Raw genomic sequence first — 24,909 nt, 5'->3', positions numbered from 1 at the left:
GTCTGGGCTCTGGCTGGGCCACTCAAGGACATTCACAGAGTTGTCCTGTAGCCACTCCTTTGTTATCTTGGCTGTGTGCTTAGGGTCGTTGTCCTGTTGGAAGATGAACCGTCGCCCCAGTCTGAGGTCCAGAGCGCTCTGGAGCAGGTTTTCATCAAGGATGTCTCTGTACATTGCTGCATTCATCTTTCCAGAGAATTTTGTTTCTCATGGTCTGAGAGTCCTTCAGGTGCCTTTTGACAAACTCCAGGCGGGCTGTCATGTGCCTTTTACTGAGGAGTGGCTTCCGTCTGGCCACTCTACCATACAGGCCTGATTGGTGGAGTGCTGCAGAGATGGTTGTTCTTCTGGAAGGTTCTCCTCTCTCCGCAGAGACACGCTGGAGCTGAAGTGTCAGAGTGACCATCGGGTTCTTGGTCACCTCTCCCCCGATCGCTCAGTTTGGCCGAGTGGCCAGCTCTAGGAAGAGTCCTGGTGGTTCCAAACTTCTTCCATTTATGGATGATGGAGGCCACTGTGCTCATTGGGACCTTCAATGCTGCAGACATTTTTCTGTACCCTTCCCCAGATCTGTGCCTCGATACAATCCTGTCTCGGAGGTCTACAGACAATTCCTTGGACTTCGTGGCTTGGTTTGTTCTCTGACATGCACTGTTAACTCTGGGACCTTATATATACATATGTGTGCCTTTCCAAATCATGTCCAATCAACTGAATTTACCACAGGTGGAGTCCAATCAAGTTGTAGAAACATCTCAGGGATGATCAGTGGAAACAGGATGCACCTGAGCTCAATTTTGAATGTCATGGCAAAGGCTGTGAATACTTATTGGTTTTTTATTTTTAATAAATTTGCAAAGATTTCAAACAAACTTCTTTTCCGTTGTCATTATGGGGTATGGTTTGTAGAATTTTTAGGAAAATAATGAATTTAATCCATTTTGGAATAAGGCAAAATGTGGAAAAAGTGAAGCGCTGTGAATACTTTCTGGACGCACTGTAAGTTGAACTTTTCTCATTTGCGTTCCACCATACTTCTTTGGTGTTCAGAATGAAGATCAGTAAAAATGTGTCCTTCTTTGTGTAACTTAATTTTTGATAAATTAATCATGTCACTATCATACAAAACAAGCAGTGGTGCATTTACTTTGTAGTTTAATAACCAGTGAATATCTATTACATTTATTATTTTGCATATATGCAAGGGGCGAACCCTTTTGTATTTGACTATAGTCTAGTAAAGTAAGATTTTTAAGCTATCTAGTCATAAGATCCTACATGTTATGTAGGTTATGCCTTTTGGCAAAGACCTGTTAATTCTTCATTAATATCATCCATGTGTTATTACTGGTATTCAGTGATTAGTTCATAAATGAAATACATTTTAACACTGCATTTGAATACATCAGATTAAATGCTGTTGAAACATTCACCATATATTGTCTTCACAGGTACTGATCAGCCTCCGCAATCCAAACTATGATATCAGTGATCAAGCCAGCTCCAAAGCTCACTGGGGACTGATCCAAGTTCCACTAAATGTGAAAGACATCCCAGAGCTGGTAAGTTTACAACTAGAAGTAGCATGTTGTTTACTGAATTGTCTACTTTTCTGAAATCTTCTCTTCTGTCTGCTTTCAGGTCTTTCTCTTGAGGAGCAATTTCAAACTTATTTATTTGATATTACAACACAAATAACACTCATTTTCACATTGTTGTTATATGACTTTCTGTTATTGTTCTTGGTGCAACCCCCTCTGTCTGGGCTGGGCTCGCTGCATATTATTTGCTACACATAAAGAAAAACCTTTAAAAAGGAAATTAACATTCTTGGAAAGTATAGAGCCATTTGCTTGTTTACTGGCAGTGTATTTATATTAAACCAAAATATGCCATCCAAGCAATTGGCAATCATTACATTATCATCCAATTTTATTTAGAGAACTGATACTGTGATCACTACATACATTTGAGAATAATAATACAATGGAAACATTTAGATGACTATTGTTATTACATCTTACTATCCTCCTACATCTTTATGTAGCACATTTAGATATCATTATTATTATGATTGGAATTGAATCCTCTGGAAGGTTTTTATCATTTAATTTGTATGGGTCAGAAATCCTCATTACCTTCAGAAACTGTGAATTGGTTTAAAATAGTGGTGTTTCAATGCATTGATCATGATGGTAGTAACCTGTCAATATTTCAGAAACATTGAGGAAAGTTTTAATACATTTGTTTGTTTACTATTCAGCTCATTCAACCAGTTCTTGATACATAGTATTGTAATCAGCTGCTTGAGCATGTGGTGCACCTTAGTATTGCACTTTATCCAACACTGCATTTGATCCACAGCCCCCTTGATGTCTGGAACATTGGGCCTTCATAACTTCATTATATATTTTTAGCCCAAATTCAGTTTTATGCTTTTTTGGGGTAATTGAATGAATTGGGAATGGATACCAAGAATATCATCATTTTCTCCCTTGATTTCCATAACAAATGCTTTTATTGTCTGTTCATTGTTAGAGGGAAGCCTTTTCAGAATTGGATCTGACGAGTGGACAGCTTGGGATTGATGATCACACCAGTGTGCCTCCAGGTTAGCTAAACTATGCTGTGGCTTAATGTAATATTTGAAGACTAAGACAAACTTATTCAATTATGGAAACAAATCAAGTAAACAAAACTTAGTTTTTATAATTTATTTGTTGATTCTTGGATACAAATTAGATGTTTTTCATCTCCAGACTGAATAAAGAAATTGTCAGTTCGTAGCTCTCTGAACTTCAGTTTGTACTGTACTTGTACTATATTGTTAGCAGTTCTATTAACTAAGAATAATGTTAGCAATCCTCTCAATATATCTTTAAATTCTACATGATGATGTATTATGATCGTACTGTTTTTTATTAAAGGTAATTGTGACTGTTATAAAGTAGATTGTAGATTTAAGTAGATTTAAATATATTAAATTCTAAAATTATTTATTATAATAATAATGTGATAGTTATTTATTATTAGGCTGGTTTGACTCAGCCTAATTGAACAGCTAACCTGCTCACTCTATACTTTAGTGTAAGTAGGAGATGAGGTATTCAGTTGTTTACAGCACCGGCTGATAATTAATTTCCACAACAGCTCCAGTATATGTTTATACATTTCTTTTCATATCAGCAGATATGTTTGAAAATGAACATGTTCGCATTGGGAAAAAAGGTAAGAGAAATAGTAATGAACAATATCAATACTGACTGTATTGTGTATTTGTATAATTTAGTTGCTTTTTGCCCACTGTTTAAAAAATATTAATCTAACACAAAATTGAGTGTTATGTATTTATGACACTATTTTGAACCTGCCACAGGTTTCTATTTAAACTTTCAGATCAAGTTCTCTTGTTTCAATATATGCATATAGCCACCCAGACCAGAAATGTCCTGGAGTCACTAGGAAATAGCGATTAATCTCTATGACACCGCTGGGAACAACCCAGCAGATGCACTGATTTAGATTTAGTGTAACCTAAATATCTGTAGAGTAATGGTGTAGATTGATCTTGTTAGCTTCTCTGTAATTTCATGTATATATGTTAGGGTTGTGTTGCTGCTCTTTGAGTTGCAGAGTGGGCCTTAGCACAACTACTTGTTTTTCTTGCTATGATTGTAGTTTCAGACTTATTTTAGGCCTAATATTGTGGTATGTATCTTAACTTTTATTCAAACTCAACCCTAACACCAAAGACTGTCTGGAAACAACTTAATTTACTGCTTTATGTTGAATGTGAAATTTCCAAATGCTAACTCACAGCCTAAACCTAATCCTTTATGTATTCTAACCTTAACAAATCATTAAAACCGTATGATTACGCAAACTCCAGCCTACGCTGGCCAAAACTGCAATTAAAACTGTATATGGATGTGTTAATTGAATAGGAACTCTTAATGAACTTTACTGAACCCCAAACTTTTATAAATATATATATATATATATATATATATATATATATATATATATATGTTGAATCTGTCTGTTTCCTTTCAGTTCTTACAGAACAAGACAGTGCTGCAGCTGAGCAGTACAGTCGACAGGGCTGCCCTACAGGACTGCGAGCAGATCTCTGGGGTCTGATCCTCAACGTCACCAATGAACCAGAGGTAGGAAAAACTTATATATAAAATAAAAACTGAAAGTGAATGAACTGAAAGTGAAATTTCCTGAAAGTTGCCTTTGCTGTTATTTAGATTTGTGGTTTTAAACGTCACTACATACAATAACTTTTGACTTTAAAATAGTATTGTTTTTAAAGCTGCATTCCCCAGTTCATTTTATTTTTAACAATACAAATGAAATGTAATTTAATGTAATGTTCTCAAAATAACTGCAATTGGACACTAAAAATAAAAATACCCTTCAGAAAAAGGTTATAAGGAGGATATTTGTGTCAGTTTGGTGACTTATTACTCTAATATCTATTAAAGCTTTGAAATTACCTTTTTTAAATCTGAATTATGCTTCTGCATGATTTAAACTGTGCAAATACCCTGAAAACCCCCTAACCATTAGTGTATACATAGGGAATGCAGGTCCTCTTTGACTTGGCAGATGGGAGTACTGTCCCTCTCGATCCAACTGCATTGGAAAACAAATTGAGAAGTGTCTTCTCTGATTATAAAGGCAGTTAATTAACAAGTCTTTAAAAAAATGTCACATAGACTCCTTGCATTGTGCTGGGTATATGTAGTTTAATGAATGTAGTAGTGGTGTGAATTCTTAAATGGTTAAATGGTTATCAGTTAGAAATTATTAAAGCTTATGAAGAAATTAAACAGCAGCAAAGTCAAAGGCTATGCGTGTCCTTGTGGTACTGATTATGGTCATAGTACTGGTAATAATGGTACTGATGGCTTCAGAGGGCAACACGTAGAGGGATAATGGACACAACTATTATAGTGATGAATGTTGTATGTTTGAGTTTCTCTCCGTAGACAGGTGTTCAGGTTCTCACAACTTGGAAAAACTGTTGGTTCTGACACACAAACTAAAATAAAGTTAATGATCTGCAAGGCTTTTTTCGTCATTGGCATTGTATAACATAAGAGGGGTTTTGAAAAATGATGACATAATGTAGACCTATATGTTAAGAACAGGAGCAAAAGGTCCCTTTCAGACAACTTTTCTGTTTTCCTATTTTTAGTTAATTAATTACTCTGTTATAAATTAAATATTTGCTGGTGATTACAGTGTATTTTACATTTTTATTTTTGTGGTTTACTAGTATTATGGAGAGTTCATTGCATCAAAATACACATTTTGTCCATTAATAAATAGGACTGTTCTGATTTAATTTTTTTCTCACTTGCCTTTAAATTTTAAGCAGTTGTCATTAAGATTGATCTGCATCCTAATTACGAGAACATCCTGGTTAATTTGTGGTTGACAAATCACAATGCATAACAAGAAATCTGTCACATTGGAAGCTGAATCATGCAAAGTATGAAAACAAAATGTCAGTTAATTGGGGAATGGGGGTTGGTGGTGATAGATTAATGTCATTAGTTACAATCAAATTACAAACAATCAGCGGCTCAGTCAAGACATGACTGTATAAAGAAGAAAGTGTGTTTGGTCTTTATAATTTGTTTTGTTTGTTTTTAGTTTAATTAAGAAAATATGGACACTATGTGGAGAAAAATAGAATCCAAAATATAAAGACCTAATAAATAAATACATACATAAAACAGACTTCATGTCCTACTGTCCAATAAAGATTTTGAAAATCAAACACCAAGTTCAGCTGAAAGTATTTTCATTTGTTAAGTAAATATTGATTTGAGTGTACTGTATGCATGTTATTTAAAAACATGATTAATTTTGTCACTTTGCAATTATTTGTCACATTTTAATTTAAAATACTTTAAATTCAGAACTGACCAACATAAAAAATATGTTTTTGTCAGATATATTCTCCTAACAAACATAATTTGTGTTATTGCAAATAGGTAAAGAGTAGTATGTCTAACCTATAGGTTGGTATAGGCTAAATTTTATATATATTTGTCTGCAGCTCTTTTATTAATATTTGTGTTCAACCAAAACTTTAAATTGTATTCTCATGAAAACTAGTAAATCTGAAAATCTTGTAAAATCTTTTGGAGTTTTAGAAGAATTCAGGACTACTGGGGTGTGCCTGAGTGTGCTTTAGCTGGCTGTAAATGGTAACGACATTTAAATTAATGTGGAACATGAATAGCAAACTGCTGTTGAGATGAAGATTAATAAACCTGCCTCTAATTTGATCATTATATACTATAAATCATAACCTCTTCAGGGAGTCTTGGTTACATTTTGACTATAAATTCACTATGTTGTTTATACAGCCAGTTTAACTTGTCTTAGCATTGAAATGTCAGTGTAATCAAACCAAGGCCATTCAGCAATATTATCTCAACATCGGTCTGCTTTATGTGTGGTAAATGGCAGTGCCTTAAAAAATATGCCCAAGCCATCAAAATGTGCCTTCAGTTCATACTGAGTCTGTTGGGAGGTTTTGGGGCAATGGGCAGTGTTTTCCAATAAGTTACAGGTGGAACAGTAACTTTATAACTTCACTTTTTAACTTTCATAATGTGCACAGTAAGCTTTGTGACCCTGTGGCGGATACCCTGCCCTTAATTAGTTGAAAAATAGGAGAGCATTCTAAAAGAAAACTCAATCATACACAGAAGACAGCCAATCAGAGACCTGACTGTCTCCAACCACATTAATGGCACAGGATGGCTTTCTTTTTTCATTTCATTTTTCAGTGCAGTTTTTGATTAATTTCACTTAAGCTTAGGCACTCAGTGAGGCCATTAAGTAATTTGGCCTTCCCAGTCCATCTGTTTTGTTAGCTCTGGCATTTTTGTTAGTGAAAAGCCATTGTTTTTTTCTGTATAATGGAATTGTTTTCTATCTTAAAGGGCTATGTACATTTGTTTTCTGTACAATAAAGGGTTAATTGTCTTTCCAATCTAACAAGTCTATAGAAAATGTCCTGACCCCCTGTAATAGCACTACACAGTAATTCCAACAATAAAATAGAACATTAGAACTTTCACATACTGGACACCTACTAATTATTCCTGTTTAGACTTTCCATCTTATTTGAAATAATCTGTTGTACTTTTACTCCTCTGTGTGCCTGTAATTATAATTGGCCTCCATAAGGAAATCCTCAGTATGGGATACTAGAGTTAGATTCCATTTAGAGTTAGATTTTCAGAACACAGTTTCTGAGTGGGCTGTCTTGCTGGGAACTGCTGCAGAGACAAGTTCATTCCAAACACTGTGTGACTATAAACATGACTGGGAAAAATCACTATATAAATGTCAAAATAAAATGTACTGTTAAAGGATGCAGATACGTAATCTTCCATGATAACATAGAAAATAATACATTTTATTAAAAAAAAAAAATATATATATATATATATATATATATATATAAGAAGCTGTCTTGGCTTCTTTTAAGAGGCGGGGTCTTGGTAAACACTCAAATATAAAGTGAAATATTTATTATTATATATGATTTATTATATACAGTGGAAGACTGTTGGATGGATACAAAAGAATACTAAACAAAAACCATGCTCTTCATTTGAGCTCTTACTACATGGTGTTGTAGTCACTGCTATGCTGCATAATGCTCCCAATATACAACTGACAAACCAAACAAACCGTGAAATCACAATTAAAGAATTCTTAGTCACAGTCCATAAACCAAATTTTGTTACCTTGATCAGTACCCACTCTCTTGATCTCTTGATTTCTTTTTCTCCCATTCTTATGTTCGTTTTCATCAGTTTTTGTCCCCTTCACCAGCTTTCTATTTTCTATTTTGTGTGAACCAATTGTTATTTTGGCACTTATATATACAGACGGGTGACAAATTAAAGGAAAAACCTGAATAAATGAGTGGAGGAACATAACGAATGCAGATGCCCCCAAACAGATACAATTAAGCAATTAACATACTATCATGCTCTGTGGCATGTATAAAAATGCTGAGCAGGCCCAGTTAACCTTGATTTTGAATCAAGATGGCAAGAGGAAAGGATCTAAGTGACTTTGAAAGAGGGGTCATTATTGGGGCACGAATGAAAGGAGCTTCAGTCACAAAGATGCTCAACTGGCTAGTGTTCTCGACAAGTGGGTGAGTGCATGTGTGGCGACACCAAGAGAACGGTACAGGCCTGACTGCTTGACCCCTACAGTGAGGGGGTCTGAGTCTCTGTTATGTTGTGGGGGGCATTTTCCTGGCATGGTTTGGGTCCACTTGTCCCCTTAGAGGGAAGGGTCACTGGAAATCATTACAAAGTTATTCTGAGTGATCACCTTAATCCTATGGAGAAACATTTCTATCCTGATGGGAGTGGTCTCTTCCAGGATGACAATGCCCCATCCACAGGGCACGAGGGTCAATGAATGGTTTGATGAGTATGAAAATGATGTGAATCATATGCTATGGCCTTCACAGTCACCAGATCTCAATCCAATTGAACACCTATGAGAGATTCTGGACTGACGTGTTAGACAGCGCTCTCCACCACCATCATCAAAACACCAAATGAGGGAATATCTTTTGGAAGAATGGTGTTCATCCCTCCAGTAGAGTCCAGACACTCGTAGAATCTGTGCCAAGAGCATTGAAGCTGTTCTGGCAGCTCATGGTGCCCAACACCTTACTGAGACACTTTGTTGTTTTTTCCTTTAATTTGTCACCCGTCTGTATATTTATACCCATTACATTTTATGAAGGGGATCTTTATGAGTGTATTTTTGGTATGTTTCTTTAACAGGATATGATGTACTATGAACAGCTAAAATCTGGAGTCGTTCATCATGACCTGTTAGTTGACAACTTAATCTATAAGGTATGATTCAATTAATACATGCTGTACATTTCTGAGATTTTGTGAGAAATTAAATTATCCATACAATCAAGTAAAGAAAGGCATGGAGTTATTCTTGTGCTGAGAGTTAATTGTTTATTAGAAACTGTCTAGCAATAGGTATAACGCTAAGTCTATTATCATTGCTAATAAAACATGGTAAAGAATATCTGATTTACTTCAAAATATAGGTTTACTTTTTTTATTTAATTGCTTCCATGTAAGGTTTACAAACTGTGTAACAGTATTAGACAACACTAGACATTGTGCTTGGCCAAAAATGTGTTAAAAAACTAAATTAAATAAAAAAAGTACAAGCATACAAATGACAGTTTGGCTGCAATAATCAATGCAATAACAATGTTGTAAAAGCCTTTTTATATAGCAGAGATTTATGATGCTTATGATAAATATGATATTATTCATTTTTAGTATGCATGTCAGTGGATCTAAGGAAGGTGAAAGTATTAGATAAATGAATATTTTCCATTGCAATGGATTTATTATTTCAGAGGTTGTAAAGTTTGTAGAGTTTGTAAAATGTATCTTTGGATGTAGCCTATTTCAAGTACTGATGTGTTTTTTGTCCAAATCACTGTTATTTAAAGGATGTGAAGCTGACTGCCAGTAATGATGATTACTACTTTGTGTTTGAAGATTACTTATATCAGGTAAGTGGCTTATATCATACATGTATTTAACTCACAAAAACAAGTAATTGTTGACAGGTTATTTTAGTTTTTCACTTCATAACTCTGTATGATTTCACTGTGTAAATGTTATTCCATTATATGGCTGTTTAAAAGGATGCAGGGACAGGAAAAACAACAACTCCAACTTGCTTAGGTTGATACTGATGCAGAGATTTTGTATTAATCACGAGAATTATTTTAACATTGAAAAATGATTGACTTCCATCTCTGCACTTAAATGTCAGTATTGGAAAATGTTGTTCTCTATGTAATGCTCTTTATAAATCAGCCAAGTATGGGTTTTAGTTTGTTAAATCACAACCTCAGCTGTGAATTGTGTTTTATCTGACTACAATTTTACCTTGGTATGAAAGATATGGATAATACTATCTCTAATTACATTTCCGGCCAATGGGAATGCCTCACTCACATGCATTGTGACTTTCTTTAAGCTTTCCCAAGATATGCAGTGCCCTCAAGCGTTATTCATACCTTGGAATAGGAACAAAAAACATTATATAACAGAAAGATTTATGGATTGGATCATGTGTCCTGAGTCATATTTGTCATAATTTTTTACTTAATTCCAGAAAACACAAGGGTAACATTTATTAAAACCGTCATAGTTAGTACTCTTTAAATCCTCCTCTGGCATGGAGTACACTGACAAGATGCTTCCTGTAGTGTTCTATGAGGTTCTGGCACTTCTGAGAGGGGATTTTTGACCGTTCCTCCAGGCAAAATTGCTCTAGACCTTTCAGACCCTTTGGTTTCTGTTTGTGGACTGCCTTCTTGAATTTGAACCACAAATGTTCTATTGGATTGCAGGCTGGAGATTGAGGGGGCCAGTTGAGAATATTTATTTTGTGTGCAGTTGAGCATTTCTTTGTAGATTTAAATGTAAGCTTTGGATCATTGTCATGCTAGAATGTCAATTTGCCAAGCTTGAGCTTCTTGGCAGAGGGAATCAGGTTTTTGGCCAGAATGTCCTGGTATGTGTTGGTGTTCATGCTTCCCTCTATCTATTACATTTGCCTCATGAACTACTTTTCTCTCAGCCTGTGGTTGCAAGATATACCATTGTCCTCTTCCTGGCTGAGTTGCCACTGTACCAGTAGGCTTACATTTTTAATAACACTACAATGGAAATTGGTAGATTCAGCTTTTTGCGGATTATTTTATGGTCAAATTGTGGAAGTCAGTGACCATTTGCCTGCAGTCTTTGGAGAGCACTCTGATCTTAACCATGATAATGCATCCTACTGCTGAATGTCTGTGTGTTACCTCCTTTTATATCCCAGGGAAACCTTCAGAGACCTCTACAAAGCCTAGTCCCAGAAGCTTCCATTGAACTTTCAAAGAGCAAAATACTTTAACACTTCTGAGGAGATTTATAGTCATGAGAACTCTTCAAGTGTACCCCATGTCCTAAAGTAATGGTTCTACAAATAAATACTTATCAGTTATCATTTGATAACATCCAAAATCATAAAACTGTACCCTGATGTTGTTTAGACATGGATGATTATGGTATAAACTGTAAACTATGAAAGTGTCATGTCATAAGTTTATGATGATATAATCCAATAACTGCCTTTTCACCGCTGTCCCAGTAAGTAACATTTTATAAAGACAATCGTGGCCCTCTGTAAGATGCAAGACGTAAGTCAAATAAAAAAAATGTCCCATAACATTAGCTGCAATGTTTTAAATGACTTCAACTGAAACAGGTTAGCTGAATTGTGCAATGCAATGCTAGAAGTACCCAGATTGCAAGCTTTTCAATTTACAAATACATTCAATTACAGAAACGGACTACAATGCCCAGTGACATTTTAAAATTGTCTTCTACTGCCTGTAGTTCCTTGGTATTCTGCAATACAGCATTGAACTTGCCCTTTCTAGGATAACATATCTGAATAGAATAACGCAAGGAAATCTATTTCTCGCAAATTCTTATAATGAATTGGAAAGACTGAATCAATACCCATGCAGGAAATAATGGAATTCAATTAAGGGATAAGATCTTTGTTGCATAGTATTCTCCAAATTAATAAGTCCAGCATTTTATGGTCCTGAGGGAGCTGCTCTCTATTAAAGTTTGGCTTAAAACATCAGAGGCCAGCTGGAGTCATTTGAGGGTAATTTGTCAGCAAAGGAGGTGATGGGGATGTAAAGAGACAGAGAACTTAATTAAAATACATTACAAATAAGACATGGGTAATACCAATTTAAGACCAATCACAATATGATCAAGTACCTGATATTAGATTTAGAATTAACAAAGAACAATGCATTCCCCAATTTGCAAATAGCCCCTGCCATATTCTGAGCCAGCTGTAGGATCACTTGAAACGCAATCTGATGTGGCGTTACTTCAGTGCAACCAGCTGTTTCAGTTCTGTACAGACCTTCACAGTGTGTTGCTGTCGATTGCTATGAAATCTTTAATAATTTTGCTGACTTTGATTCTCCTCGCAGTGCTTATCCCTTCTATAATAATTAACTATGGCAAAGGAGAAGCACCAAGATCCCACTTCGGATCTATAAAAGGAAAGTTCAGTAGAGTTCAGTACACAGTACATATTATGTTTCTACAATTTGCAAAGGTTGTTTATGTCAAATGATGATTAGCAATTCATTAATTATACTTATAGTAACTGTGTTTTATGCTGAATTAGTTATTTAGGGGTTATTTTAGTTTTTCTAAGGGTGTTTTATGACTGTCCCTACATATGACCAGGTGTGACTGGATATGAAAGTCATGAATTTTGAAATTTTCATGAGTTACGAATGGTCCGAATGCCCTTTAGTTTGATCACTTGTGACCACACTGTATATACATCATCATTAGCAGCAGCAGCCTTTATCGATCCACTGCTGGATGAAGGCCTTCCTAAAATGCTTCTTACTCGATGTACAGCGTCTGTTTCCCAGGTCACTCCAGCAAAGCCTCTAATTTCATCTTCCCGTCTTTTTGTGGTTGTCTTTAATGTACATGTACATAGGCCTACATGTTTTTCTCTAACATGGATAGGCCTACTTTCGAAAAGGTACTTTATCATTTTGTTACTTTGAAAATCAATGATCCTCTCATTGTACTTGACCTCACTTTGTTGGCAGCCATTTGTAAAATAATTCCAATTCATGATATGACTAAGAAGAAATATTTTGAATTACAACCCATATCTCCTTTTTATATTATGTTTATTATTGTGTTCAGACATGTATTTTTATGTATTTTGTTCTAATCAAACAGACAATGACAGAAGTGTTCATATGATTATAAAAATGTATACAGATAAATGCAAGTGTAAACTAACTTACTCTAGTTCTATTATATTGAAAAAGTTTGTCCTATTTTTTAGAGATCACTTCCATAATATATAATTATTTTGTAGAATTTGCATGTGTAGTCATTTACCACATTAAAAATAAGGAGTTATTCAATCGAATGTATTTAATGCACTTGAATCGAATGATCAAGTGCCATCATATTCATGTTTTTTTCTCCCAAATTAGGAAATTAATCTATCCCTTTAGTTACATAGATCATGTACATTTCTTTGATATTCATCTGCAGTTGTATGTTATTCATCAGATGTGTGCCATCTTTTCACAAAGGGGCTGTACATTCACACGAAAAAGACATTCGGTTATGATTGCAAGGAGGAGCAGACAATGTGCTGCATGGCTGGCAGGAGAAAGGATTGAAACTGCACAGGCCAGTTCATTCTTTAAGAAGAAAGAAATATAAGAGAAGCATTCTAAATATTTATGATCCTAACTTTGCTTTGTTTATTATAGCTATGTCCTGCAGTTGCTAGTTTTGGCAAAATCTCTTCCACACATACACAGGGAATAGTTTTTATTTTAGAATTATAATACCACCATAAGGGGGTATCTCAGAATTTTTATAAACTTGCACTCTTGCACAATAAATCAATTAATCAAAACTACAAGAATAATACATAGAACCAGACTAAACATTGACCAGATATTGGAAATTCCTTTGTAGTTTTATTTGCATCAACTGTAAATATTAACTCCAAAACAAGATAAATGCTTTTGATTAAAAATTAATATTAAGACATTGGGAAAAACTTGTAGTTATAATAAAGTATATAACAATACAGCAGACAGCAAATTATAGGGGAGATTATATATATATATATATATATATATATATATATATATATATATATTTATAGTTGTCAGCCTGCACAGTGTCTTGCATCTATAGTCAATTATTTCCCCGAAAACCATTTATGAAACAAATATATTTATACAATTATTTTAAATGTATATTTTTGGTTAAATAAGTGTTTCATGCAGCATACCTTTTACATTGATATTAATAATAAACACGTTATATATTTGCACATATTCTCATTTGCTTTGAGAATATGGATACTATAGCACTGAAGAAGCAACTTAGACTTAACTTAAGGGTTACCTTTGGCAACATACAGTTCGTACTGTGGAAATAATTACTAATTGTATGTTTTTTTCAGGGTAAATCCAGGGTATAAAATAAATCCATCAAATAGTATACTTCTTGTATACACTAAATATTGCTGTGGTGACAAAATTTAAAAATTATAATAGAAATATGGTATTTGCTTAAACCCAAGCATAAGAAAACACATCCAAATTAAATATAAACAAACATAAAGGACTAGCTCTGCATTATTTTACTTGAAAGCAAGTTTCCATATTGTTTTTGTACATATTGCTTATTTCTACAACACTATTCATTCATATTACTATCTAAACTGGGAGATCTGGGGAATTAAGTAACTGTAAACAATAAAGAGAAAGATGCAAATCTGTAAGTATTTGCAAGTATCTTTCTGCATTTCTATTTTTCACTAGTGTTTTTAGACGGTTTCCATTCCCTTTTAAATGTCCTAAACATTTTCAAGTTAATTCACTATTGTATTTATGCTAAAATTAACAAGTACAATTGTTATTAAATATATAATTAAAGACTCCCAAGTTAAAAGCTTTCTAAATGCTGTCTCCATATTGAAACATACAGGATTACTCATATAGGATTCAGAGGAAATTTAAAACATTTATTTTAAAAATGTAAATAATTAAATGTAAATTAAGTAGTGAATTTATCGTTAAATAATTAATTTAAAGATAAATCTAGTTAATTGTTTATTTTGTGGATCTCTTTGCTACCAAAGTATGTCTCTCTAGTCTTATATTTAGGGAGGTTTTGTCTACATTGAACAGAACTGTTAACAGTTAAGGCATTAGCTAATGTGTGTAATTTAGCTTTTATCTCAGACTCCAGGTGTGAAATGATTAACTTTTTTTAAAGGTGTGCTAATAGTTTTAGAGTTTAGTAAACAAGATTTGTGGCTGTAATCTGACTAAGGCAGACTAAACTCAAACATAAATCCTGGGTAACATTCATGTGAGTCTTATGTCATCTACAGTAAACATGAAGACTGTTAACATGAAGACCAGCATATTTTAGTTTAACACATTTCTTCCATTTGTGTTCCTGTGCTTTTGACATGTTTGTCATGCTGTATGTTTAATGCAATGAAGTTCAGAAATCACAGGTTTTGAAACTCTATATATATATATATAAATTATATCTTAGTATATTGATTATATAGTCTGTTAACTATATACAGTTGACTATGGATAATTGCATAGGCTTGGGTTTGTCATGACATTGTGCACATAATTGGAGTATGCATTTATCTGGAACAAGATAATCAAATACATTACATAGACAATATAGTGTGTGCGCACATGTACATGTGCATATGACTTGTCTAAATCAAATTCATAACCAGTACAGTGCACAGTGGGCTTCAGCTATTACTTGTAACAAAAGCTTACAATTATAAATCAGTAACTGTAGGCCCTTTTGGTTACGGTACCAGAAGCACAAAAATCAGAAATCAGAAGGAAAATGTTTTATAGCATGTAAAGCAAGCAACAATTCAATACATCAACATGAGCTATAGTACAGAATAATGTACTGTTTCAAAGTACACGCATCAGCAATGCAAAAGAAAACACAGGGTACCTAAAATACCTTAGATGACTACTCACAAAACAATTTCAGTTTTTGAATTTCATTAGCTCACATCTTCATAGAAAATAAACAGATGTTAATAATGGGTTATAATGAAAACAGTTAAAATTACTCTATGGTCAATTAATATAAAGTGCATAGCTGGTAAGAAGAGTATTTGATTGTGAAAGTGTGAACTTTGCTGCAGTGGACAGTACTATGCAATTATCAGCTGTAAAATACATTGTGAAATTGTGAACTGGACATTGTGATCTCTTTATTTACTTTGTTTAATTGTGTCACAATTATTTTTTTACAGGTATTACTTTGCTTTTCACGAGACACTGTGGTTTTGGAACACTTCAATTACAACAGTGCTACGCCACCAAAATCCTATATTCGAGGTAATTGTAGGAATCAACAAAAAATTGTAAAAATTATGTTTTCAGGAAAATAAGCCTATGACTTTATTGAAAACAAATAATATCCATATATAACTTTGTATTTATAGGGAAGCTGGGAGTAGAAGAATATGCTGTAATTTATCCCCCAAATGGTAAGAATGATGTTCAGGCCTCCTCTTGTGGTATATTTTGGTACTGCAACAGAGGTACAGCGGTATTAATACAAAGCAATTAAACCTTTTTGTAATCATTTGCTTTAAAATCCTTGCATAAAGCTATGCTATAATGACCATTCATAGATAATGAACTTGTATACTTAAAAATACTGAAATCTGTGTATTTATTTTTAACCCAGGTGTAATTCCGTTTCATGGGTTTTCCATGTATGGTAAGTACTGTTTGTTGTATTTGTATATCATTGTAAAGATGTATATAAAATACATTTTTCACTGGCCTTCAAAATCAAACAAAATATAGCAAATTAATATGAAGGATTTCTGTGTTTACACGACAATATGTATCCAGTTATCAGACATCTCTCTAATTAATTGTAAGGTTCCCAGAAACAAAGATACAGAATCTGAAAATTCTATTCTCAGAAGAACAAGACAAACAAAAGGTTGTTAGCTCTAGGGCCTCATTCAAGGATTCTTATGGGATAAGACAACTTTTATGATAAGGTGCGTGCTTTGTAGGACCAAACCATTAAAATAAGCATCTTAAAGCATGTAGTGCATTACAACACACATTAAAAGTGAGACAATGGGTGAGTATCAGCTGAATATGCAAAATGGAAGGATAGCACCTGTTATGTCACAAAGTGTAATATAGATATATACACTCAATGGTGCTAAGCATAAGGCCTTCAATTGTAGTCTATGTTAGAACCTTGAAGATGCAGAAATTGTCTGTGACTTTTAGACAAGTGATGCATTTTTTAAACTATGATATGGTTGACTGAACTTTGAAGATCTGACGTAAAGCAGTGGGTAAATTTGATTTTAGTTTTTTTTCATGAGAGATTGCTCAGACACTTGTTAGGTTTGAAAATGTATTTGTAGTGTAATGCACTGCATTTTATGTGATTCCTCTTTCAGTTGCCCCTCTGTGTTTCCTTTATAATGAGCCTTCCAAGCTATACAGTGTTTTCCGGGAGATGTATGTGCGCTATTTCTTTAGACTTCATTCCATTTCTTCATCTTCTTCGGTAAGTTTTTATTCGGAAATACACACTGGGATACAAACTGTTATTCAGGATTAGCATATTTTTGTTTTTAGACACCAGACAATACTGCCAGCATTGAGATCCTGTGTTTAAGAAGATGAATTCACTGATTAAATTATAATCTACTCTAGTTGTTAAATGTACTTCATATATAAAAAGTGCCGAATTTGTAGAACATATAAGGAAATAGTTTAAGTATTTTAAATGAATCAAAGCTGCACATAACTGAGACTTTGCTTTGTGCAGGGTATTGTGTCATTGTGTCTACATTTTGAAACTCTTCTTCAAACTCACCTCCCACAACTTTTCTACCACCTGCGTGAAATTGGAGCACAACCGTAAGTCTTAACAGCTATCCTTTGATTTTATTAAATAACATGTTTGTAAAAATAAATAAATAAATGATTCGAGTTCTTATGAGAAAGTGCTACTGTGGTCTACAGGCTTGAGTATCCTGGTCAATCAGTGAGACACAGGGAATCGGTTTCAGTTCAGATTTTGTTTTTTAATAGACATACCGTGAAACAGGACATTTTGGAGGGGAATTTATTTGGGCATTATTGGCGGATTTGATTGAATTTCAAATTATACTTCTGCAAGGGATCCCACCCTCTGAATGCATTATGGGGAGGAAAAGAGGAGATTCAGTTGAAATACAATAAGCGATTAGATGGTCTGCCTGTTGTAACTGACTGTGTCCCAGGGCTCTGAACATATGAACTGTATTTTTGTGTAAATTTAAGAGAAGAAATATGAAACCTGTTTTTTTTAATCACTTACTCAAAAAACATCAGTATCCCCCAATGTAGCAGATCCAGTAATACCAGTCAGTATTTCCCATCATATGGTAGTGCACAATTTAAGCTGAGTAAGCTGCTCACCTTTAGCTTTATTTCAGATATCTACACTTTCTGCTTAAAGTTATAAGAAGGGTGCTTTATATATGTACAGTATAAATACATATTATCCATATATCACACATTCTTAAATGACTTTATGAGGTATGAAGTTTATATCTGCAAATGCCTTATTTGCTGTTTTCTTAGGCACATTAGTACACATTAGTTTACACATTAGTAGATTTTAAGTAATCTATCACCATCTAGTGGTCTCAGTTTGCAACTGCATATTTGTGTACACTGATTTGATGGTGCGTATGGAAGGCAATACATTTTAATATAAATGCTAAAGTCTGCAAAGCAGGCTCCTTTCCTAGTTGGTATATATAACAGTGCTTTATAATTTGTGTTTTAAATATAATATTCAAACAAACAAAAATGAAATATTTTCAGGTATATATAAATATAATGCCAGATATATATTAATCAAATTTTGGTGAAAGCTATCATGTTAAAATGCATTGCCCCTTTTCATGTAATCATTTTTTGCAGGTTGCGTATTGCTTTTAAGTGGATGGTACGAGCCTTTTCAGGATACTTAGCCACTGATCAACTTTTGCTCCTATGGGACAGAGTCCTTGGATATAACTCACTTGAAATTCTTGCAGGTAGGATAATAATTATATGCAATACATATGAAATAATGTTCAATGTTTTGAGAATATTTTGAGGTAAAATCGACAGTGACATTGGCAGTAGAAGTGACGCAGGTTCCAAACAGGGTTAATCAGGTTTAGAGTAATTCAAGGAATGAGAATAGAAATCAACGTTGTGGCAGTCCCAATCTTATTTTTTTCTCTAAACTGAATCAGTGTTCAGCAAACTCTGAACATGTATAATTGATATATAAGTATAGTTTAATGAACAATACTAATGAAACAAATCACATAATAACATTGTTCTCAATAAATACTACATCTGTATACATTAGAGAAACAACATGTCGGAGATTCCCACATCATATGTTCAAAACAAAACATGCCAAAGGGGATTTTGATATTTGTGATATTTTCTGTGTCATATTCTGTATTAAGTGTATTAACTGAAACCACTTGATTCGGTCATTAAGAAGACCTTTCAGCCACCCACAGTATTCTGTGATAAGCTTTCTTTGGAGTAATTGATGAAGTGAGACACCATGTCAGAAACAGCAGGGTTACAGAGCCAGAGGGAGGACAGGCAGCTGAAATCCACAAGACAAAAATAATCTGGCAGCTGCTCGGCCACAGGAGTCGCTATTGCTTGGTTAGCCAGGGAACATGTATGTGCTCCCTCAGCTAATCCCAGTGTTACTCTGAACGTTTAGCACGGCTACTACAGACTCATGGCCTCAGGTTGTGAGTTGAACAAATTGGATGTGAACCAGAAACTGAACTCTGGACAAAGATTCTGTACTGAATAAGATACTTTGGAGTGCAAAATTCTTTTTAAGGGTTAAATGTATGTCTTTATATATTTTCCACACATTTAAAATAAACATGTTTACTATTTTACGATGGCAGAAAGATAGGTTAAGAAATACAATTCAATTATACTTAATCTTTGTATTTTATATTTTTTGTGTGCAGAGAATGTGTCCAGAAACTATATAATTTATTACTTTGGATACTTGATATTATTAAAAAAAAAAATCCATCAGAAGGTCTTATTTGACAAGAAGCTTTAATAATATGGTTTGGGTTTGTCAAAAAGTAAATAGTCTTTAGTTGGTTCTTACCAGTGGTTAGTAGGTCAGCAGTTTAATGCTGTGTATGGTATTTTTCAGTACTGGCAGCTGCTGTGTTTGCTTTCCGCGCAGAGAATCTGATGGAGGTGACATCACTGGCTGCAGCTGAAGTAAGTATTTGTTACACTGAAGTACAGATTGAAATAGTACCTGACTTCTTGCCAGCCCAAGTAATTCAATCTTCATATGCAGATGTCTTAAAATTCAAGGTTTCCATTTTAAATCCTTAAACTTTAAGATTAAAACAGCTAAATGATCATGCTTTCAACTGAGTGGAGGACATTGTGTGGAAGGAACATAATCTAATTTAATTTGATAGAAGTACAGATTTAATTTCAAATGTATTTTATGTAGTCTTTAAACTAATTCTTTAGGGAGATAATCATTAAGTATTATTTATACAAAAGTTCAATTTGTGTGTCTATAATTCTACTTTATTTAGTTGTTGAGGATGAAATGATTTTTCAACATTTTCATTGTGTTGTTAGATCGTTAAAAAAGTCTGAAAAACAATAACTTCTTCCTGTACAAATAATTGAAAGAAACAAATTACCTTAAATCAAATGTGATTTATATGATGATATATAATTTTATAATTAGTAGATGTTATTATTACTATCTATTATTATATACATATTATGTAGATTTTATTATTTCTATTCTATTCTATTATATATATATATATATATATATATATATATATATATATACACACATATATATATATATAGATAGACAGATAGATATGTATAGATGTGTATATATTTACAGAATACAAAAAATAGTGATTAAGATCTCAAAACAATGCTTCTCTTGATTAAAATGTTGAAGATATTCACACTTTCCCTTTTCTTTTAGATGGAGAGCAGTAGACACATTAACTGTAGATAGTGGCTAATCCACAGTAACACTGGCGTCAGATTTAATAGGTTTTAAGCTTCAGTCGGACATTATTTGCTTGCTCATGTACCACCAAGTTCACTGGAAAAGGTATCATAACATGCCTTTATTTTTAGCATGGGCAGAGTGAAATATTAGACTCTTTCTGTAAACATGATAGGTCACTAAATTTAATCTAAACCAAAAGGCCAAGAAGGGGTACAGTATATGTGCAGCATGAATGTATAAAGCACAGCTCGATTTTGTCTTAGAAAATGTATACATCCAAACTTTGCACATAGGTATAGTGTTTAATTTGGAGACAACAGATGTCCTATATTTCAAAAAAGATATAATAATTACAAACTATTAACTTTAATTTGCATCTTTAACATAATAGAATGAATGTATTGTTTTAATAGATATGAAGATAATAAATGTAATGTATGTCATTATTTTAACACAGGCAGTGCTTGCCGACCTTTCAACTCTGAAGGTTATGCCTCTACTTCAGATCTTCCTGTTTGCTACTGCCATCTGAGGAGTTGGCAAGAACCTGATGCCATATAGCCATTTCTTTGCCAGTGCATATCATTATGAACTGTTACATTCCTGCATGAAATATGAATATATGCATTTCATACGTAATGCTGTAAAATATATTCACTTTATCTAAATCTGCACAAAAAAGCATGGTGCTATATTAAATGTGGCATATTTAACTGATTTAACCTTAATCATGATATTTATATTATTAATGAGGATGTTGCTTGATTAGATTCATTTGGAAGAATAAACCAATTAATGCTAATGCGTGCAGTATTAGTAAGTTTAACTAACAATGCAGACATTATAATTATGCACTGCCATACCTTTTTTTTTTACCAACCATTTTGTATTGAAACAGAATTAATCTTGAAATGCAGAAAGTGAATATGATATACTCACTACTTAAACAGTTATGGGTGACGTGTGCACTTAATTACTTTGCAACACTCTCAAAAGTCGAACTAGGACATTGGAAGCAGTTCAGGTGAGATATCTTCTGTGCCAGATTTTAGACTGATACATTGGGAATTAATGTCCTACAGACAATCAGTGAAGTTTTTTGAATTAATTAAATACTGAATTTAATGCAGATTTACATAATTGAAGCTACACTACTTTTTTCATTAAGAACAAGCAGAAATGACTATGTTGTGTTCATTATGTTATTTAATGCTCAAAATGTCTTGTGTTTACTCTTACTTTATATATATATAGGGCGCTGCATTTTATGCGACCTGCTTTCTAAGGCTTAACTTCATTCCTCCCCATGCAAGGTGGCCATGTAGTCTGCTTAAGCCACTTATTGATTAGAAATCTCACAAGTCTTTTTATTAAGGTGCATTGACCAGTTGATTAAGAGGGAGCAGCTACGGACATTTAATTAAAGGGACATGCATCCCTTTATAACTAATATGTCTAATTCAATATTATTTGTTTGACTGTGTATATAAATAATTTAAATGTTTTAATTTACTACTAGGAGCACATTTGTCAACAAAAGAGTAATACATTTTTATTATTGCTTACGGTTTTATGAAAGTTGTCCCATGCATTATATTTTCCTATCAAATTCAAGCATTGTCAGTAGGTTAACCCTGCATTCTGTCAGAGATTGATGTTGTTCTGTATAAATGTGGCCATAAGAAGAATCATTTCTTTCAACATCTACAGACTTGTTACCAAGACAAAGTATTTTGTGTTAAATTGTGAAACAATTCTTCAGCTTTAATGCAAACTAATTTTAAACTTTGCACATCTGTAACCAATTTCAAGAGGTTCTTTAACAGTAATGTGCATTTCATTTTCCGTGAAGCCTGCGTGAAAAGGGATGTATTTGGAATTATATTTAACAGAAAAATACTGAGTGTTCCATCGTGTTATGCATGGCTCAGATGGCAACTTTATGGGTAAAGTACAGACTTGTTGTTTGATTATGTCTGTCAGGTGCTCTATAATATGTAGTCTTCTGCTTGGGCAATGTATACATATTTTTAATGGTTGCAACCAGCTTGCCTGCTTTTGGAAAATTATATACCCAGATATTGCTGGCAAAGGCTATTATGTGCTCATCACAAGTCAAATATATTAAATTTGTCAGTAAACCTTAAACAGTGTTACCGTATGCTTTGATCATGTAACTGGCATTATCAGATACAAATCCAGTCACATGATTCAAATTAATTTAAATAGTTTTTAAAGATTGCACAACGCTGTGACAGCAGTGAGTAATAAACAATGTGCAAATTAAAGGTAACAGGTAATATTACTTCCAGTTCATTTTTTTAATTAACTGTGAATTTAATTACTATCACATAGGAGGCTGCAGGGACATCTAGGGCATAGCAGTTAAATTACAATTGGGGGGAAAAAAGTTGTAGAAAACACAGAGCCCTATTTATATACAGTACTATGCAAATGTTTTAGGCAGGTGTGAAAAAATGCTGTAAAGTAAGAATGCTTTCAAAAATAGACATGTGAATAGATTATATTTATCAATTAACTAAATGCAAAGTGAGTGAACAGAAGAAAAATCTAAATCAAATCTGTATTTGGTGTGACCACCCTTTGCCTTCAAAACAGCATCAATTCTTCTAGGTTCACTTGCACACAGTTTTTGAAGGAACTCGGCAGGTAGTTTGGCCCAGACATCTCGGAGAACTAACCACAGTTCTTCTGTGGATTTAGGCAGCCTCAGTTGCTTCTCTCTCTTCATGTAATCCCAGACAGACTAGATGATGTTGAGATCAGGGCTCTGTGGGGGCCATACCATCACTTCCAGGACTCCTTGTTCTTCTTTATGGTGAAGATAGTTCTTAACGACTTTCTGTGTATGTTTGGGGTCGTTGTCATGCTGCAGAATAAATGTAGGGCCAATTGGTATTGCATGATGGATAAGTATCTGCCTGTACTTCTCAGCATTGAAGAAACCATTCATTCTGACCAAATCCCCAACTCCATTTGCAGAAATGCAGCCCCAAACTTGCAAACTTTCAAATTTTGACTCATCAGTCCAGAGCACCTGCTGCCATTTTTCTGCACCCCAGTTCATGTGTTTACATGCATAGTTGAGTCGCTTGGCCTTGTTTCCACATCGGAGGTATGGCTTTTTGGCCACCAGTCTTCCATGAAGGCCACTTCTGACCAGACTTCTCCGGACAGTAGATGTGTGTAACAGGGTCCCACTGTTTTCTGCCAATTCTGAGCTGATGGCACTGCTGGATATCTTCCGATAGCGAAGGGAAGTAAGCATGATGTGTCTTTCATCTGCTGCAGTAAGTTTCCTTGGCCGACCACTGCGTCTACGGTCCTCAACGTTGCCCGTTTCTTTGTGCTTCTTCAAAAGAGCTCGGACAGCACATCTGGAAACCCCTGTCTGCCTTGAAATTTCAGCCTGGGAGAGACCTTGTATAATTGTTAATCTTACACCTGACTATATGCCTACAAAATCCCTGACTTTGCAAGTGTACCTAGGAGACTTGATGCTGTTTTGAAGGCAAAGGGTGGTCACACCAAATATGGATTTGATTTAGATTTTTCTTCTGTTCACTCACTTTGCATTTAGTTAATTGATCAATATAATCTATTAACATGTCTATTTTTGAAAGCATTTTTTATAGCATTTTTTCACACCTGCCTAAACCTTTTGCACAGTACTGTGTGTGTATATATATATATATATATATATATATATATATATATATATATATATATATATACTTTAACTTTTACATATGAACTAGCACAATCCTGCTTCTACCATTAGCAGATGTTAAAATAATGGTGTTATAGATGTTAATATATATACATTATTATTTACATTTACTTTATCTTCATATTTTGTATAGCTTTTGACAGTTTTTTAGATAGTAACATAAACAGTACTCTTTATTTTATATGTATTTATTATTTTTGTATAATTTGTATCATGATTTAGTTTTACATTTTACATTACATTTTTTCTACATGCAATGAAACAAAATGTGATAATATATTATAGTTCCCAATAACAGTTCAATGGTATCTGAAGAAAAGTATTTTATTGAAGGACTGT

The 24,909-nt window shown here is 33.8% G+C and overlaps 1 protein-coding gene across 2 annotated transcripts in view; it reads left to right on the top strand.

Moving 5' to 3' along the window:
- Positions 1 to 23,335, top strand: part of tbc1d19 (TBC1 domain family, member 19) — a 32,763-nt gene extending 9,428 nt beyond the window's left edge. The window contains exons 8-21 of one of the 2 annotated variants that reach the window (XM_066719987.1): positions 1,452 to 1,562; positions 2,539 to 2,611; positions 3,190 to 3,228; positions 4,054 to 4,166; positions 8,850 to 8,924; positions 9,551 to 9,613; positions 15,997 to 16,081; positions 16,189 to 16,233; positions 16,437 to 16,469; positions 17,179 to 17,288; positions 17,553 to 17,644; positions 18,698 to 18,813; positions 19,971 to 20,041; positions 21,277 to 23,335. In XM_066719987.1, coding sequence (XP_066576084.1) covers positions 1,452 to 1,562; positions 2,539 to 2,611; positions 3,190 to 3,228; positions 4,054 to 4,166; positions 8,850 to 8,924; positions 9,551 to 9,613; positions 15,997 to 16,081; positions 16,189 to 16,233; positions 16,437 to 16,469; positions 17,179 to 17,288; positions 17,553 to 17,644; positions 18,698 to 18,813; positions 19,971 to 20,041; positions 21,277 to 21,351 — 1,101 coding nt within the window. In that variant the 3' untranslated portion in view covers positions 21,352 to 23,335. Of the gene's footprint in view, positions 1 to 1,451; positions 1,563 to 2,538; positions 2,612 to 3,186; positions 3,229 to 4,053; positions 4,167 to 8,849; positions 8,925 to 9,550; positions 9,614 to 15,996; positions 16,082 to 16,188; positions 16,234 to 16,436; positions 16,470 to 17,178; positions 17,289 to 17,552; positions 17,645 to 18,697; positions 18,814 to 19,970; positions 20,042 to 21,276 lie in introns of both variants that reach the window. The other variant, XM_066719986.1, reaches the window with a different exon arrangement.
- Positions 23,336 to 24,909: the final 1,574 nt, after the last annotated feature.

This window comes from Amia ocellicauda, chromosome 13 (assembly GCF_036373705.1).
Source record: "Amia ocellicauda isolate fAmiCal2 chromosome 13, fAmiCal2.hap1, whole genome shotgun sequence".
Taxonomy (NCBI): Eukaryota; Metazoa; Chordata; class Actinopteri; order Amiiformes; family Amiidae; genus Amia; species Amia ocellicauda.
The sequence above is the reverse complement of the archived record's forward strand: the minus strand, read 5'-3'. Positions and strand labels throughout refer to the sequence as shown.